The 19278-nt window shown below is 35.2% G+C and overlaps 1 protein-coding gene across 3 annotated transcripts in view; it reads right to left on the minus strand.

Moving 5' to 3' along the window:
• LOC139152575 (N(G),N(G)-dimethylarginine dimethylaminohydrolase 1-like) overlaps window positions 1-19278 on the minus strand; it is a 58579-nt gene that overhangs the window by 20984 nt on the left and 18317 nt on the right. For all 3 annotated transcript variants that reach the window (XM_070725807.1, XM_070725808.1, XM_070725806.1), the window contains exon 3: window positions 11081-11212. In XM_070725807.1, the coding sequence (XP_070581908.1) occupies window positions 11081-11212 (132 nt within the window). The remainder of the gene's footprint in view (window positions 1-11080; window positions 11213-19278) is intronic.

The raw sequence follows: 19278 nt of genomic DNA on the forward strand, positions 1-19278 counted from the left end.
ATTATTTCCGAACAAGATATGTCACATTGTGGGAGGCAATATGGGTAATTCTATACATTATGATATTCTAAGGCTGATGAATGAATATCTGAAAAGTAATGTGCATAAAAGACTCGACATCATACCGAGATATTTTCCGTCATGTCATTCAAATAAATTGAAGTCAGGGTTAGCGGTAGGATTTTCAAGTTAGTAGCCACACTTACTCAGTGTGGCTAATTTGGTCCTCATTTTATTAGCCACACGCAACTTTCATTAGCCACACATAATAAATGCTGTAGAAACATGCTTCAGTCTTCAAGTTTTTGATGTGATACATTCATAAATGCGTACACACACACACACACACACACACACACATATATTATATATATATATATGAATGTGTATATAATATATATATATATATATATATATATATATATAATATATATATATATATATATATATATATATATATATATATATATATATATATATATATATATATATATATATATATATATATATATATATATATATATATATATATATATAATATATATATATATATATATATATATATATATATGAGATACATGAGACTATACATTTCTTTTCTCACTGCAAAGGCTACACAGACAGTAGACATGATCTTTAAGTAAACTAATCATTTGTAAAAACACATTCAGAGACACACTAGACCTTATAAACATTTTTCAAGAACAGTCAAATCATCATTATGTGATTTGGGAAAATTGTTTGAACTCAGACCAAAATAAAAATGAAAAAGAGTAAAATATTGATGAACATGTCACATCCTCATCTATATATACTCTTTTGTGGTTGATTTTGCAAAACCTGTATTGCACTTTATGATCAAGATCCCCAATTGGGATAGGATTTCAATAAAGGCTTACTTCACTATACTTTACATGCCAACCCTAGTTAAACCCCGATACAGAAAGGTGATGAGCGTATAATAGATCATTACAGTTAGTAAAATTACTTTTCCGATCAGAAAAACTATTAAAAAGGTGTTACAACAATGAGACATTGAAGTTCCCGCGACAGCATCGTTAGGAAAATGGCACATTTTGCGAGTACCTTCATGAATCTGTGTCCCTCCGTACCCCCGTTACCTAAATAGAATAGTCCCACTCCGCACATCCGCCATTGTTATTCTCACTCAAGGCCACGATGTGACATTGGTTTTCCTTCTCTAAATATGCAATTTCATTTGTTTGACGCTATTATCATTTCATCAGTGAAGAGTTTTTACCGGTGACTATTACAACTTTCACTGCTATGTCGTTGTTTTCACAAGATGTAGACCGTTTGATATCACAGTGTCGACTTGCTTTTATGTGCAGTCAATGCACATGCCATGCCAGTTTACGGTTCACACTATGCTGTTGATCGACAGCATACACGAGTAACACGACGTCTGTTTCACGTTTACTTTTTTCAAGTTATGATTAATGTCGAAATTTCACTAAAATGTCACTGATCCAGGTTTTGTGTAATCAGATTCATTTGATACTCCGATATGAAATACTGTGTCAATAAAGCTCGGAATCGTCGCTGAGTTTTGCTGCTTTTGGCTATGGTTGTCTATCTTAGTATCAACGTGATCGGAATGCCAGTTCATGGAGATCGAGATCGCGAGAATGTAATTGTAACTGTTTTCTGTATTTTGTCTTCCTTTACAATTTCAAGTAAGTGCTTTAAATAAAGAGTTTTCCAGCATATCAGTGGAAAAGCATTAAGATTTGGACTGTTTAGTTTTATCAATTTCGACTGTAGAAATCAGCTGTCGCCACGCTTTTGAGATCGTGGCGATTGCCGATGGGTTTTTGTTCGCCACAAACAAGTTTTAGTCGCATTATGCGACTGTGGCGACCTCTACCGCGAACCCTGTTGAAGAGTTGTTCTGCAACTTGATGAGAATTTTATCAAATATGCAGGGCCACTCAAAAGATATCAGGTATTTGAGTTTTGCGAGTTGAATTGTCATTGAGCTGTCAATTGAATATACGAAGTCATTTAGAGTTTTATCAGACACTCTACCGATAAGAAAACACTTATCTCTGTTTTCCGGTTTGATAATTTGTATGATCTGTTCTCTATTAGTCTAAAAATAGATTAATCAGTCAGACAGAGTCTATTATCGCTTGCAAGTCAACGAATGTTACCAGGGCTGCCCTGCTGATGTTTTATCTAGGGTCTCTCATCAAGGTGATCTTATTTGGGAATATCAGAAATGTTGTTCCATGGTTCTCAAAGACTTACACCTGGCACCTGTATGTCCATAAATGTCAGGAAAAAAAAAACAGAAGACAGGCAGCCAGGAGTTCTAAACCATGTAAAGGAGAAGAGTTGTCAGAACTGCGCCTGTGCCAGTTTCTTGTTTACAAACAATGTATATCATGCACGATATCTAGGGTATCTGCTAAAGTGCGGGCTGCGGGTTGCGGGCTGCGGGTTGCGGGCTGCGGGCTGCGGGTTTTTAGAATTATGGGTAGATTTCTAATATATGTAATATGGCATTTAGTATATAAGAAATAAAACCTTTAGAAGGTGTCTATTATCAATAATCATGATCAGGTCTATCGTACAGTATCCCTTTTCCTGCCAAGTCCATATTTTCAACATCAGGTCAAGATGGTCAAAATTAATGAAACACAACATATTCCATATTGTGTATTTTAACATAATACTGTCCATTTGAAGGCTGTTGAAAACATATATGCTGTAAAATTGATTTTTTGGACTAAGATGCTATAACAGACCATGCCAAGTGGGTGAAAATACGTCATGTTTCTGAAAAAAAATCAAAATCTGCTAAACTAAAAGCGGCGATTCCGAGGACCAATTTATTTTGTTCCGAGCTGCCTGGCCATCACAAATAATTTGGGATCTGAAATCACTTTTCTTTCTTGCCATGGATGTGAGTGAGAAATAATACCAGACTGACAAAAAATTCGCGCCTCGGAAATGTCGCCACTTATCGCGGAATGAAAATTGTTACATTTCTAGTATCAGGCCATAGGAAGTAATTCTTTGTAATGCATCTATTCACAATTCGGTTCTAGGGCAACACATACAGAAAATTAAACAATGCCTACTTAAATGCAATGTGTAAGGAAAGATTTGACTTCAAAAAGCGTAGAAGTGTTGTGTATTTAAATGCCGTGTATTTTTCATGAAATCTTTAAAAAGAAGAAGACGTACGACAATGGACTTAGCTTACTTTGCCGTTTCGGTTCAACCGAGGTCACGACCACAGAGAACGACATTCCGCTAACATTTTACGCGAGAATTTCAGCGGGAAAAACACGTCGGTGCGTTGACTTATTTTCAGGAATCGATCTAATAGGAATATTTTTGGATGAGTTGTGTTCTGCAGCTCTCAATAATTGTGTATCTCCTAATATCATGAACATATTCTATGACTTGCACCTGCAGCATGATAGTCGCTCCATATGCATTAGATCCAGCGTGACTATGAAAAGTTTCCTAGGACAATTATCGTGTTCACCACAATAAAATAATTTTAAACGGCATTGAAAACGATTCTGAAAATTGTGCTTTTATCGGCGGTTGAACTAATCTGAAGTGTGAGAAGGCATGGCATTCTATGAAAAAGTAACAAATTATTAGGCGTGTCGAGTTTCAACGAACCGAAGTTCATCTCCCAGTTCATCTGTGCTGTCAACGATCCGAAACTTACTTTTAAACTATCCGTCCTAATCATTACATAAAAAGTTAATATAGCGAGTTGTTGTGAAATCTGTCTTGTGTTCATATTATTACTCATCCGTGTTCAGTCATATCATTTCGAAAGCTTCGATCGCAGTGCGCTGTGCAACGGCGAATGTTGGATGGGAAATGGACTATTCTGACGTTGGTGGTGCTTTACCAGATGTAAGCTAAAATAACGGCATTATTCAAGAAGTTCACGGCTTTTATTCCATAAACAAATACATCTAGATACTATTTTAGCATTTATTCTATCTACTAGCGAAAATGATACAAAAATCACACATTTTTTCATGCCCGCAACCCGCAGCCCGCAGCCCGCAACCCGCAGCCCGCAGCCCGCAACCCGCAAATAGCGCATCCGGATATCTAGTAGTAGATGCACCTCATCATCATAGCTACAACATTTAAATTATATGATGTAGATTATGATAGGCATGTTTTATCTTTCATCAATCACCATCGTACCTTGGATACAGTGTTGCCATTGGTAGTATGGGTCCCTTACGAACTTCGGACGCAGTTCCCATGACTGTATCCCTTTAATATGTCTTCAAAATGGTCATTCTAGTTTGACATGTATTGATGTTTTAAATGACTGTAGAAAAGTGCACCATTTATATCTCTCGCTTGCCTTTATGTATGGATACATACATGTCCATGTATGTACATCGTAAGTCCTTCACAAATGTCAACAGGGAAGTAACGTCATAGCGTAATCACCAACAAAATTGACTTCACAATAATACACACATTGTGTACATGTACAGTTAGTATTACAGATATTATTAGACATTACAGATGTCTCGTGTAAAAATCAAGAATTTGCCATCAAATGAGAGAGAGATATACTGGATAATATGCTGTACATTTAAAAATACACTGTCACTGAGTCTCACATGACAGAAATTTCACAGATCCTGTCAGTATCTCCAACATGAACTCTGTAAAAAGTCAGTTTTGAAATTTGGAATATGCCCTACTTTGTTGGAAAAGACTCTTTGCATGGTCCAGTGACTGCAAATGATACCAAAATGAAACAGAATCACCTCTGGCAGCCATGCCACTGTAATGCAATTCACTATCAAATTTCAGACTATTAACTCAAAGTGGATAAAGTATTAACACAATCTATTTCAATTTTTTCTGAAACGACATGCCAAGCTTCTTGATAAATTCAATAAAGAATCTGTGTAATGTCAGTGTTGCAAAGTTCAACCCTTTTTTCAATCAATTTGAATTTTGTCTCATTTGTGCCCATGATATCTCAAAAAACAGGTGAAATTAAACTTTGAAGGAAAAAAATAATAATGAAACTTTTGATATTTCTTAAATACACTGTAGCTCTCTACTTTCAGAACAAGACTATTGACCAACATTAAACAGATGATCAATTGAATTAAATTGATCATCCTTTTTGAAAGATACATATATGGTGATCTGCAAGTTCATCAATTCTTGTTATTTTGAGCAGTGACCATTGCAAAAACAAATTAAAATGATAATTCATTTAGGAAATATAAAGTTTATTTCTGCTTTCTTTGGTATACATACTACAATCAAAGAACAGGGCATAGATTTCTGCCATCGTTGGTACTACATGTAGTAGTAGTACTACAATCAATGAAAGAAGTACTACAATGGATGAATATAGGCAAAGTAGGGTTTGGGAGTGGGAGTGCCTACAGAGAGTCATCTGTTGATGTGTCATGGTTTACAAAGCTAGTCAAAACCTATTCTGAGGAAGGGAGACTTTCATACATTTCTGGTAAAATTCCCTCAAAGCTACTCTATGCACAGGATGGGCCTGAACTTTACAGCCAAACACAACAAAACAATGCACATTTGTAAACAGCACAGTCAGGGCTCCAAGGCAAAAGCTGAATAGAACAGTAGCAAAATCAAGTCCAACACTGATTTTTGAGTGTAAACCAACTCTCTTTGCTGCCTAAAGACCAGGGACTTGATCCACGGGATCAAGTTTGTTCTAGTCTGTAAGAGCATTATGGAGTGTCATAGCCTTTAGTTTTCTGTTGAAATTGTAATATAGTACGTTTCCTGGCAAGGCCTTTGAGCTCTCTAATAAAATCTGAGCATATAATTTGCAAAATTTTGTTAGTTATTAGCATTGGCCATGAGGATGAGATATCTCAAACTCAAGCATGAACGTGCTGTACCTAGGTACAAGTTCAATGTGCCATGTATATGTTATATGCATCTTGCACATTCAAATACAGGTAGTATGGGAGCATTCACAACATTGATAACTTTAGTGTCGGAAGATGGGAAATCATCTTTACAATGTACACTAAGCTGCACAAAAATAGCGTCAATGACACTGTAGCTCCCATCCTGGACTATTTAGTGTTGTTCTCCGGTCAGATATTTGAACATGTGTGAAAGGGATAAAGTGCATGAAGTGAAAATACTTAAATGTAATGTACTGGAGACAGTGAAATATGTTTAATGTATTTATTCAGAACATAAAATGGAAAAAATACAGAATTAGAAATATCGAATACTGTGATACAACCATTAACTAAACAAGTCATTGACAATGACAGTCCCCACTTGTAATAGGAGTATTAGTCTTGATGGGGCAGGGAAATGTGGTCATTAAGAATTATCACTGGAGTGTATATGTTGAGATCTATGGGCAAATAGGTCTATGTCGTTGTTCCCAATTTGAAACACATGAGGCATGTCTAAGTTATGGTTCTAAATCGGGAAAAAGATCAGACCTCTAGCAGTATTGGACAGCCAAGAAATACATATGCGCATAATAAATGAGGTACAAGATGTGACATCTTAAGGTCTAATATCCTATCAAAATTGGAGGGTATAGAAACTTGTGGTTATTGAGATATGCATATATATGTATAATCAAGGTCAAAGGTCATTGAGGTTACATGACATTTTGAAAAAAAAATTATATTGCTAATTAATCCCTTTATGCCAAAAAATCAGACCTCTAGCTCTATTCGCTTGCCCAGAATTAGATGTGTGCAAAATTAATGAGAAAAGCGTGTGTTGTCATAAGGTCTCCCATCCTACTAAATACAAAGGACATAGCACTTGTGGTTACTTATTTATTGACATAAACATATATTTTAGGTAAAAGGTCATCAAGGTCACATGACATTTAGTCAAAAAAATTCTCTCCTATAGTTATCCCTTTATACCAAAAATCAGACATCCAGCTCTATTGGCTTGCTCAGAATGAGATATGTGCATAATTAATGAGCTACAATATGTCAGTGTTGGAGACTGGCCAAAATATTTGCCAGACATCAGGACTGGTAACTTTCAAAACTTGCCTGTCCTGCCAGAAAGTTGCCTGTCCTGAATTTTTGACAAATCCATTCATTCAAAACACAAAATCATATGTACTTCAAACTGTAAACAACTTTATTTTCAACATGAGTATTAACTATGATCTTACAAACAAACTGTTCTGAATTCCACTAGACTGTTTGAAATGAATTCCAATCCGGACTTGAATACAAAATTTTTACAAGAACAATGCTGATAACACTCTGATTATTAATTAGTTAATTCAAACACACTTTGCCCATATCGCTCAAACAGTTAAAAGGTTTCACGATAGCGGTTTTAACAATGGGGAAACATTTTTTTTTTTTAATTTGTCTCCATTTTATGCCACTTTATCGTATAAAACCAAGATGCAATCTGTCATCGACTTGGTACTACAATCAACCAAACTGAAAAGATTGCTGAGCAATACAGAAAACATCATCTGGCAAAGAAAATCAAAAAACTGAGAGAGCTGCCATATAAGTAATCAAAGTTGGCGGCATGAATTAATACACCAATACTCTCCTCAGACCAAACCGATTTCAAAGGCCGTTTACAGCAAATATTGTTAATGAAACCATGAAACCTGGGAATGGCTAAACAAAGAGAAACAAGATTTATTTCTCGAAGCAGCCCTTCACAACAACCGGTGTCTCGCCATGTATTCCACACCATATCGTAATACTAAACAATCTTGGTAGAGCCGATGTGTGGAGTTGCCCTCATTTTCCTTTATATCCTTTATATCTTTATATCTTTCCTTTATATCTTTATATTTATAGCACTGGCTGATATCGCGCAAATCTCGCTTAGTATGAGATTTACTAGTATGAGCGACTTCCTGTTTACCCGTGTTTACATGTCTCGCTTGCATTGCGTTCCGGCGTCACACAGTTGCACAGTTTCAGTAGCATAAGCGCGTCGAAGTCCGACATATTGGTATACTACATTTCGTTTGAAACAACATCTAGAAGCAGCTGATCATGATCGATGAGATTACTGGGTATATGCCGTATGGGCTACTATCGAGAGCCCGACACACGGACGTGGAAGTAAAATTTTCCTCCCGTCTGACTGAAAAGTTACCCGTCTCGGACGGGAGACGGGCGTAGTTTCCAACGCTGAATATGTGGCATCATAAGGTGTCCAATCATACCAGATATGAAGGGTGTAGCACTTGTGGTTACTGAGTTATGGACAAATATGTATATTTGAGGTCAAAGGTCACCGAGGTCACATTACATTTTGTCAAAAAAAATTCTCTCCTATAGTTATCCCTATATATCAAAAATCAGACCTCTGGCTCTATTGGCTTGCTCAAAATTAGATATGCACATAATTAATGAGGTGCAATATGTGGCATCATAAGGTGTCCCATCATACCATACATGAAGGGTGTAGCACTTGTGGTTACTGAGTTATGGACAAATGTGTATATTTTAGGTCAAAGGTCACCGAAGTCATGTCACATTTTGTCAAAAAAATTGTATTGCTAGGTTATCCCTAAATACCAAATAAAGTTATCAAAACAAACCACCAATTGTATGAAACATGGGCCTAAATACAGACAGACTGACATTTACAGACTGGCACAGAGTGATGACATTGACCCAAGTGTGCCTTGGCCCATGGAGAGTGATAAAGATATAACAAAAAGCTGAATGTAATGATAAAATAGTTAAGTATAGGCCTACAGACACTGAGGGTGAATATGTTACAGCAATTTGATTAGTTTCTTTTCGTTTTCTACTTCTGTGATAATTTTTAAGACAATCAAACTGCAAGGCAGTTTTAATATGTATTGACATACATGTTATCTTTTACAAGCACACAGCAAACTGTTCTTGATTTTCATTTACAATATTTGACATAGACTGAAATACATGACATGCAACCAATATTTACATTTTGCCCATGCACCAGATACATGGAGAGATTTCAACATGCAATCATTAACTCAGAACCCTATAGGGAAAAGTAAACATTGTTTTCTTCCAGAACAGCTGGTACATCCACATCTGGAGCAACTTACAAACTTAACCAATTACACAAGGATGATGACACAAGAGATAAAGTTAAACTGTGGTGAACTTGACTATTCCTTTCAAATCCTTACCTAACTTGATTGACATCTTAAACTAAAATACACTGCATGTTTAATGGCACACAAAAATACATCAGGGGTGTACCATTTGATAAAAGGGGGTTGTCTGGAAGATTGATGAGGAACATCTTTTTTATCCGATACACTGTACATTCTTTTTTTCCCACTATCTCACCTTTTCTTTTTGACAAACCTTCTGTGGCTGATTTTTTTATTGACATTTGTTTGGATTTTTTTCAAAATCTGCCAGGACCCCCCCCCCCCCCCCCCCCCTCCATCACTCTTTAACATTGAAAAAAACTTTGAATATATTTGTTGGAAACCAAACCTGCTGAAATCACCTCAGCTATGTTTTCTCATTATTTTTTACCGCATTTCAACACCAAATACAGTTTACCATTTCAAATGCTTACTGAATCACAACATTATCTTAAACATAGGGCCAATGTCCCTGAAGCTACTATAGACATGGATACAAAATTAAGTATTTCCTGACTGTATGAAATCATCTCACTAAGGTCATCCTAGGGACCTGTTAACCAAATATTAAAGCTGTCTGACCAGCGGTTTTGAAAAAAACAAGCGACCCCATTGTCGACAGAGCTCTGCTGTGTTATGTAGAGAGCAACTTTTTGTGACATATGTATTGATGAAGATGGTTGAGATCTTTGATAGCTCATTTCAGGATGGCCTGACCTAAAATGGCAAAATTAGCTGCAAAAATACAAAATTGATGATTTCATCATAATTATGTATAAAAATGTATACCAAATATCAAAGCTATCACATGAGTAACTTTTGAGAAACAAATATTTTGACCAAAAACGGCAAAAATTGACCCAAAAATACAAAAATTGAAGATTTCATCAAATTTCACTATATCACACTTGGAGAACCCCCAGGAACCTGTATACCAAATATCAAAGGCATCAGACAAGTAGTTTTTGAAAAACAGACAAAGAGTTTTTGAGAAACACATTTTTTGACCAAAAATGTCAAAAATTGCACAAAAAATACAAAATTGCAGATTTCATCATATATTCTATATATCATATTTAGTTTATCTGTAGGAACCTGTATACCAAATATCAAAGCTGTCAGACGAGCAGTTTTGATGAAATAAATTTTTGACCAAAAATGACAAAAAATTCCTTAAAATACAGATTTGCATATTTCATCACAATTTGAACAAAAACAAATAGGGTTATTCCTAGGGACCTGTATACCAAATATCAAAGCTGTCAGACGAGCGGTTTTGATGAAATAAATTTTTGACCAAAAATGACAAAAAAATTCCTTAAAAATACAGATTTGCATATTTCATCACAATTTGAATGAATCCCAGTTGGGTTATCCATAGGGACCTGTATACCAAATATCAAAGCAGTCTGACCGGCGGTTATGAAGAAGAAGATTTTTTACCAAAAACGCCTTTTTGGCACTAATTTGTTTTTTTTCAACAATATCAAAAATCAAAAAAAGCACAATTATTTTAGGTCAGCCCAAAGTACTTACATGCTAATTTTTCATGTAATCTGCTCAGTGGTTATTGAGATTTTCAATTTTGACTGTTTTTACATTTTTCACTTAATTTGCATATTTTTGGCAAATGACAACTTCATTTGAACAAAATCTCATCTACAGCCCATCATCCATGTACACACCAAATATCAAGATGAAATGTACAGCGGTTTTGGAGTTTTTGATGTTGACGGACAGACATACAGACATACAGACATACAGACACACAGACATACAGACATACATACATACAGACATTTCCCTAGCCTATAAGAATAGCTTCCATTGCCATATATACATATGGCTATGGGAGCTAACAAAAAAATTGCAATATTGCCATTTTCCTTGGTGTGAGAATGTTGCATATTTGTTGCCATAAAAGTTTGAAAGTGAGCTTACTTCTTTTCGTCTGGAAGGATGCCCAGGTCTCGTGATTAACGCTACACCATTATGGATGACAGCTGTGTCTTCGACGAAGACGCAGTCCGGTAATCCCTCATCTGCTGGAAGTTCAATCACATCCAAACCAAGCTGAAGATGCATACAGAAAACAAGATGCTATCATTAATGTTGATTGACATTCTATGCATTGTTGTTAGATTGTTACAACATTGTCACAGTAGATTGAGTCATGGCACTCTGGAATTTTGTCACATTCTTGTGAATTTATGTGGTCACATAGTTGTCATTATGTTGTTTAGATGAGTGAGTGTGCATTGTTAACTACCTCTACATGTGCTTCAGTACTTTAGGCAAGGAAATATCTGCATTACATACATGTACAGTGTACTGGTATGAAAATATTACTTCAATGAGACAAGCACAAATTAATCAGGGCACAAATTAATTTTAAGGTACATGTAGTACGCTCCTTGAAAGTGAAAGACTTAAACTTTTGCTAAATCTTTCCTCAATTAAAACCCTTCAACCGTTCTCTTACAGTTACCAAATTAAAAATAAATATCAGGTGTCTCTGGGCAAAGTTTGGCACTACAGAAACAAAACACCTAACATTTACTGATATTTGAAATTCAAAATGGAAGCCATCCCTGTGTTAACTCTATGGCGAAAAATAAAATTTTCAATTTTCAAAAAAACTAAGACAGTAAACATTTTTCTTTCTCCAAGAGCTTTAAAATGAGCCACCAAAAAGTGGTAGATTAGAAAAGATTTGTAAAAATGTGAGTCTGAATACATCCATCCCCGAGGCGCAATACTGCAAAAATAAAATTAATGTATGTGCCGGTATACATATACACCTTTCATATAATACCGTAATTATACTATAAATTGTGATGTGAAATAACTGTCACCTATCCATGCATGTATACACGTAGCTGTTGTTTGCGGACCATTGCCACCTTAAAAGGCAAAAGAAATCTCACAACATTCACAGTGTATTTACATTGCTACATGAACTGAAAGTGAAATATTATTTACGACAGCATCTCACTGTTTTGCATTCAAAACAGACCCTACACCATCTATACCTGCAGCTGCATGGCTCTGATATCATATACATCATAAAATAATTTATTACCAATATTATCCTTTGATGTCATCCAGTTTTCTGTACAATATTTTGATGACAGATAGACTATAAGCATACTTATTTCATACATAGTAAAATACAAGTATCAAGGTATTATATAAATTACATGATGCGTATGATCAGTTATACTCAACAGAATTTGAAGTGTTGTATTTCACACATCATGCCATAGACTATGAATATTTTGACCATTAAAAATGTGATAAATTCAATCAACCAGGGAGAGATAGATGCATAAATCTTCAAGAAAGATGGAGACTGAAGACTGACATTTCCAATAAAATCATGAATTCCATTAGACTGAGACAGCCAGACGTGTCGCTATGCGTGAGCATGATAAGAAGTACATTGTATGTGATGTAAACTGTTAAAGGGACAAAGTCAGCCATTTTTCATGAATTTTGTTTGATGCAAGATACTACTCATGTTGTTTGACATGTTGAAAGATACTGAATGAATGGATGACCATGCATATATTCGGCCCTGGGTTTAGACCTGATACGTGAAACCACCGAGAGAATGAATTAATGGTCATGACCATTAATATATTTTCACCCTGGTTTCCTTTAATTTGTCTAAAACCAGGGTTGAATATATGCATGGTCACCCATTTATTCAGTATCTTTCAACATGTCAAACAATATAAGTAGTATCTTGCATCAAACAAAATTCAAGAAAAATGGCCGACTTTGTCCCTTTAAGGCAGAGATGGGAAAGGAAATGACATGTATGTATGTGACTGCTATATACTTCTAATGCTACATTTGTAAACTGTGATTTCTACACAAACATTCATTACAAGGCTTTCACTGATGCTCCTAGCTCTGAAGCAAAATGTTCTGTTCGGAAAAGTAAATTCTGCCAGCAGCAAATACTAGGTCTGTTAGCATTTAATGAGTTCAGCCTTGTGTGGATTAGAATACTCAGTATTCAGGTCTGCTTTTCACTCAGCTATTAACCTCTACATGTCGAGAAAACATTCAACAAACTAAAGAACTATGTCAGTTGACCATTGGAAAAACAAACATAGTTTCTCAAGAGCTGGGAATTGAAGCATGAATAGTAATGCTGCTGGTTGGGGGAAACTGGTGTTGCCGCTGGCAAAATGTAGATAGCTTTAATCTGCCCACAGAGAAGACATTATTTTGACCCCTGACATAGCAACACATTTTTCACAGCTGTGCAGCCACCACAATGTGACCTCAATTGACCCCGTTGTGTATCCATAGCATGATGGTGCTGTCATAACTTTCAAGAGGGTGAGCGAGATTACATGTAGGTCTGTCACAATGAAAAGGTTGGTATTATTGGCAGAACAATTGCAAAACCCTTTCCCCAACCCTTCCCAAACCTTTGTACCGTAAGTCTGTTGAATTTTGAAAAAGGCTAGCACATTATCCACAGACTGTGGCGATGTAAAACACTGTGAGAGATAAAGACAATGTATTTTTCATATGTCCACATATAAAGAAACTGTTTCAACAGTACATATATATATGAATGTAATAGTGATAAATTTAAAGCGGTATGAACATTCCAAACTACATGTGTTCACAGGTAAAAGTACACTGAAACTTCATGAAACAAAATACTTGTACAACAGTACAGTAGATGAGTATAATTTACAAGTCATTTGCACAAAATCAAGAATATTTCTTTCAGAATTATTAGATTTAACCCTACAAATGATGCAAGTATCATTACATTCATTGTAAAATCTTGGTGTACTGACAAGTAATACATTGTACCAATCTATTAAATTTCCTTCAATAATTGGGAAATTTGTCTCCCTGAGCAAACTACGCAATGTTTTTTTTTTTTGTTTCCAGACTAATTATACCCCATAAGATTTTTTTTTCAAGCTTGGTGAACTGCTTGCCCCCAGGGTCACAAATGTTATCATTTTTTATCTGAAGAATGTTATCTCAGGTGTTTGGAGTGTCCACTGTATATGCACATCATTTTTCATGTTACTGAACAATCCTAACCTCTGTGAAGCGCCAGTCATGACATCATATTCCTGACCAGAATAAATATGGTTATTGTTATTTCACTTTTTTGTCTGACAATACAGCAAGGTCGTATCGGCCACTACTTGGAGGTCAATTATAGTTCATGACGACAGATTTCATGGCCTCTGTTTCTCATTTGTTGTTATTGTGATTTTCTGTCCTTGTTCTCCGGACAAATGTTGATTGTGTAGACTGTGATATTGATTGTTACGTATCAATGATCAGTCAAACTGGAATTGTTATCATTTTCCTGGGAATATGAAAATTGCTCAACACCAAAAGGGAACACATACACTACTGTATTGACTGCTTCTCAGATTATTTTTGTCATATTGACCAGTTGACTGTTTGCTATATTGACTTGTAGCTTTTCGTGATAATGATCAGTTGATTGTACATGTATGTGCAGAACCAGTGGATGTGATACTGACCAGTTGACTGTATATGTACTTTTACTACTTGACTATTAATGATATTGCCAAGATGTGATACTTGACAGTTCATTTGATACAGAATTAATCAGATTCCATATCATTAATCAGTCACACATGTGTAATGATATTAAATTGCTTGTACTGTGTGAACAAGGTTTCATGTTTACTCATATTTCTCTGTTTCTGTTTATTATCTGCGTCATATGATTTGAGTGATATTGACCAGTTTGTGCAGTGAGAATGGCTGTATTCTCATCATCCGTTTACATGTACGTGTGTAGAGTGAGTGTTTACATGTAGCTATTGGGATCCCGGGATTGGGATGCACCAGTGGAGTATTGGCATAGCCAGAAAGCAGACACTTACAATACACACATACATTTAGGGCTACATGCTTTTTTGCTACATGTGTAACCTGTTGATAAGACATTCCTAGTGTGACAGGGAGTCTTGTAATGCATAATTAAATTTACTGTCATCCATTCCTGTTACGTGTTTGTCTCAGACTCTACAGTTTTGATGTTAGACATTTGCAATTTGGAAAAAGAAAATAAGTAGCTGCAGTGTAGTATTTCTAAATGATGTTGTAATTTGAGAAAGGAGAAAACAAAGGGACAATACAGAATACAAAATTAGAGCTGTATCATTCATGACATATATAACAGTATATAATTCTTTGGCTGTTGGTACTGCATGCTTAGAACCAGTGTAGTTATTTTCATCAAGGGTTGTGAATCACTGAAGTTTATTATATGCTGATAAGAAATAAAAGTTTAACAGCAACCCGAGGGAAAAACAACTGCATGTAGTTCACATTACATACCAGTACAGTGGGTCCACATACAATGTAGCCACTTCCAGTGACCGATATTTCTAATTTAATCTTTCGAGTCAGTCAAAAATATTCTCAAAGTAAAACCATTTGTATTTCATGCAAGGAAATGAATAGTTATTGCAAGCCATGTACCAGTAAGAAGAAAGACTAGTTTCAAGGATTTTGTTAAGAGGGATATAAATTTATTGAAGAAAAGAATGCATACCCCCGGTACATGTATGTATACACGTATGCACTCTTTCTTTCAATAACATTCACATTCTTTCAACACAGTTTGCTTACTCATACATTAAATCTGTGTATCTACATACATGTACTGCTTTTTGGTTTTAGTCAAATAGTAGTATTCAACCATTTGGTAGTTTGTACAAAGGAAATGCATTGTTATTCAAAACCATTTATTTAATAAGGGTAAGAAGAAGATCAGTTTCAAGGATTTGTTGAAAGAATGTAAAATTTCTTGATTTTCTAGAGAGCAGCTCTGAATGTACATTGTACATGTACTTTATAAAGGCAATAGAGCCTAATAATTTCATCATGGCTTGAAGAAACCTACAACACTTATAAAGTATGTCATCCCTGCAACAGACACCAATGTGCCTGCACAAATGACTGGAGGCTAGCATGGACATAATTAGGGTTGATTAGACTGTAAGAAAGAAACAAAAATGTTCCTATTGTAATCAAATCCATAAATCTTCCACAATTATGATCTATACAATGATTGAACACATAGGAACGTTTGTGGCAGATGTCTATTTCTATTTCAAGTTACCTACATGCCATTCACACTGCCTGCCTGAACAAAGTATGCACATATATACACATACATGTACACAGACAGACAGACAAACAAACCAAAGGAAATAACAAAGGAACTATGAAGGATAGAGTGCTTTTCAAAACATCTGTGAGCTACAGTACAAAGGAACGTTTTTTGAAGTACCATACTGTACTGGTAATTTCATCATAATATGAACAAATCTAAATGAGATCATCACAATGGCTCAATCAAGCTAAACAACTACACTGTATGAAAACCTGGACCAAGATGGAAAGGCATACTGCCAAATATCATGTTTTTGATTCAAATCAAACTGTTGCTAAAATGAAATCATTCTTGGAGGCCTGTCCACCTAACATCTCAGGCCTGGACCAGGTGTTTATGAATAGAAATTGTGAAATGACAAATGAACATCTACGGTAAATTATCTGATGAGCTCTTCGCTACTGAAAGTGGAGAAAGTTTTTTGCCATTCCTGTTACTTGTAAATACTGTCAAGGTAATTGAAAGGCAACGGTCGAACTCCACCCAACTGACTACACAGGGCCTGGACGATGACAGATATTTGACACTTCTAAAAACAAACCTGGACACTGTCCTACATATGATCTACATTTTAGCAGTGCTAAAACTTCTAAAGAAAGACTATAGAATATCTGCTTTGTAAAGAAGTCTTTTCGATCGTCACATGTTATGTTCATCCATTGTCCAATATTCTTTACAACAAACACACCCTTCAAGCTGCAGGAAACACGATGTGAATACCTTATGGCCCACACTGGGAAAGAGTTAGTCTCATTAAAATGGGCTGGACTAGTAGGGTGTTTGTGGTTCACCCTGAGAATTGATGGTAGCACATCCATGTAGCAGGCATGATGTTGCAAACCATACAGAGATTAGTCTTGTAATTAGCTTGGCTTTATCCAAGACAGGTACAGAGCGCATGTAATATACCGGTACCAGTATAACATTAGTAACCTATGATGTAATGTAACAAGTCCATTTTTCATCTGGGGTGCAATACAGCATATTAATATATTACTACAAATTAGTCTGACCTGGCCGTTACATTGTGAATCAGTGGAGTGAAACTGAAAACTAATAAAAACTATGGTAGCCATTATTTCCCTGCTGTAATAAATTACTTTGGAATTAAATGAATTACATTAAAATGGGCATTCATGGAATGATAATATAACAGACTGCGTAGAAAAATTTGCCCCATGCAAGAATCAAATATTTTTTATTTGATGAGGAAATGTCTGGAAATATTTCTTGTATTTGTTTATTCAAAATATCACATTATCAACTGTCAATTGTTATCATACATATTTCCTGTACAATAAATAAACTATAATTCATTTCAATAACTTCAAAACCTCTGTGAAACAGTTACACTCTAACTGATCCTCTTTGTCTGGAATTGTCAGTGAATAGTGTACAATAACGAATAATGAATGAATTATTTTAGGATATTTCAATATTAAATTCATTTTTTTCAAATCGGCTCTTAATCTTAAAATGTCAAATGCAGAAAAATTCTAAATTGGTTTTATAAATGTACTATCAGTTATGGATCATTGTAATCATGGAGGTACAAGCTGGATTGTAACCAAGGTGACATATTCAATTTTGTTCAATGACACAGAGAGAAAAATTGATTATACTAATTACATTACTTTAAAATTACTAGGTAACGAAGAAATGGAATATTATATATTGATGTAATTGCAGAATCCATTATGGAGAACATAGTATGTGTATTTAGCTGCTGGGGGTTATTTCTTTTGAACACAAGAAAATATTTCTAGGCAAGTAATTTGAGGACATGTTTATTGTTGTCATTTGGCTGTATAGTTTACAACAGATAAATGGGCACATTGGCAAACATCATTATCATTATTTCTTCTGTCAATTTTTTTGTCACATGCCAATGACCATTTTCTTGCAATTTGAGCATCAAAGGCATGGGAATGTTGATATCATATCACTGAGTGTGAGATTCCTAGAAAGGGAAAATATTTCGAATGGCGATATCGAGTAACTCCAGCTTGTAGACACCATTACATGTACCGATGGTAGTGCAGGGTATTTCAGTAATCTATATTTAGCCGGTAACAGACATTTATAACCTGTATGGCTGATGGCAACTTGGGAAAAATAAACACACCATCAATGTATGATAACAACACTATTGATATACCGTACATGTGTAGCGTACACATCAAAACTGTACATCCTATTCGCAAACTCATTCCACATGCAGTTAAATAGCTTTTTCATATCATTAATGCTCTTTTTTTACAACAAATTTACAGTGAATTTCACATACTGAGGAGTATAGGAATCTTTATGTTATTCATTCCTGTACAAGAATCTCTATTTAATAGGGTCATTTGATATCATGGTGGTAAAAGATTGCATTTGTTCATAAATATACAGCTTTATGGAGTGACCCGTCTCAGCTGAAGTGATTTTATTGAATGAAGGGAAGAAAGGTGATGATATGATATGTCCATTTTGTAGTGAATAAATTGCTAGGTTACAGCATACATTTGAAATAAATGAGAGGAACAAATGATATTTAGTGGAGGTAGAATAATTAACAAAGAATAATTAACGTAATGTATAACAATGCACTAATTTATACGAGGTATAATTAAATTTCCATTTTAATGAGAGGCCAAATTATACATGATGAGTTGCTGGTCCTACAAAGCATAATACCAAACATACTCTGTACAGACACCATGTCAGATGTTAGTTCACACACAGATGTTACCAAAGCTGTCATATCCATCACTTTTTTGTTAAAAATCAATGAAAGCACATTTATTCCTGGCAGTGTTTGGGTATTTTTTGTCGAGCTGTTAGAAATTGTCAAGATGGCAGACAATTTGGTTAATTTGAGATTTTTAGTTGTCATCTTAACATGTATATTTGCTCACATGAGCATGTATCAACCAATCATATTCACGGA

This window comes from Ptychodera flava, chromosome 16, assembly GCF_041260155.1.
Source record: "Ptychodera flava strain L36383 chromosome 16, AS_Pfla_20210202, whole genome shotgun sequence".
NCBI lineage: Eukaryota > Metazoa > Hemichordata > Enteropneusta > Ptychoderidae > Ptychodera > Ptychodera flava.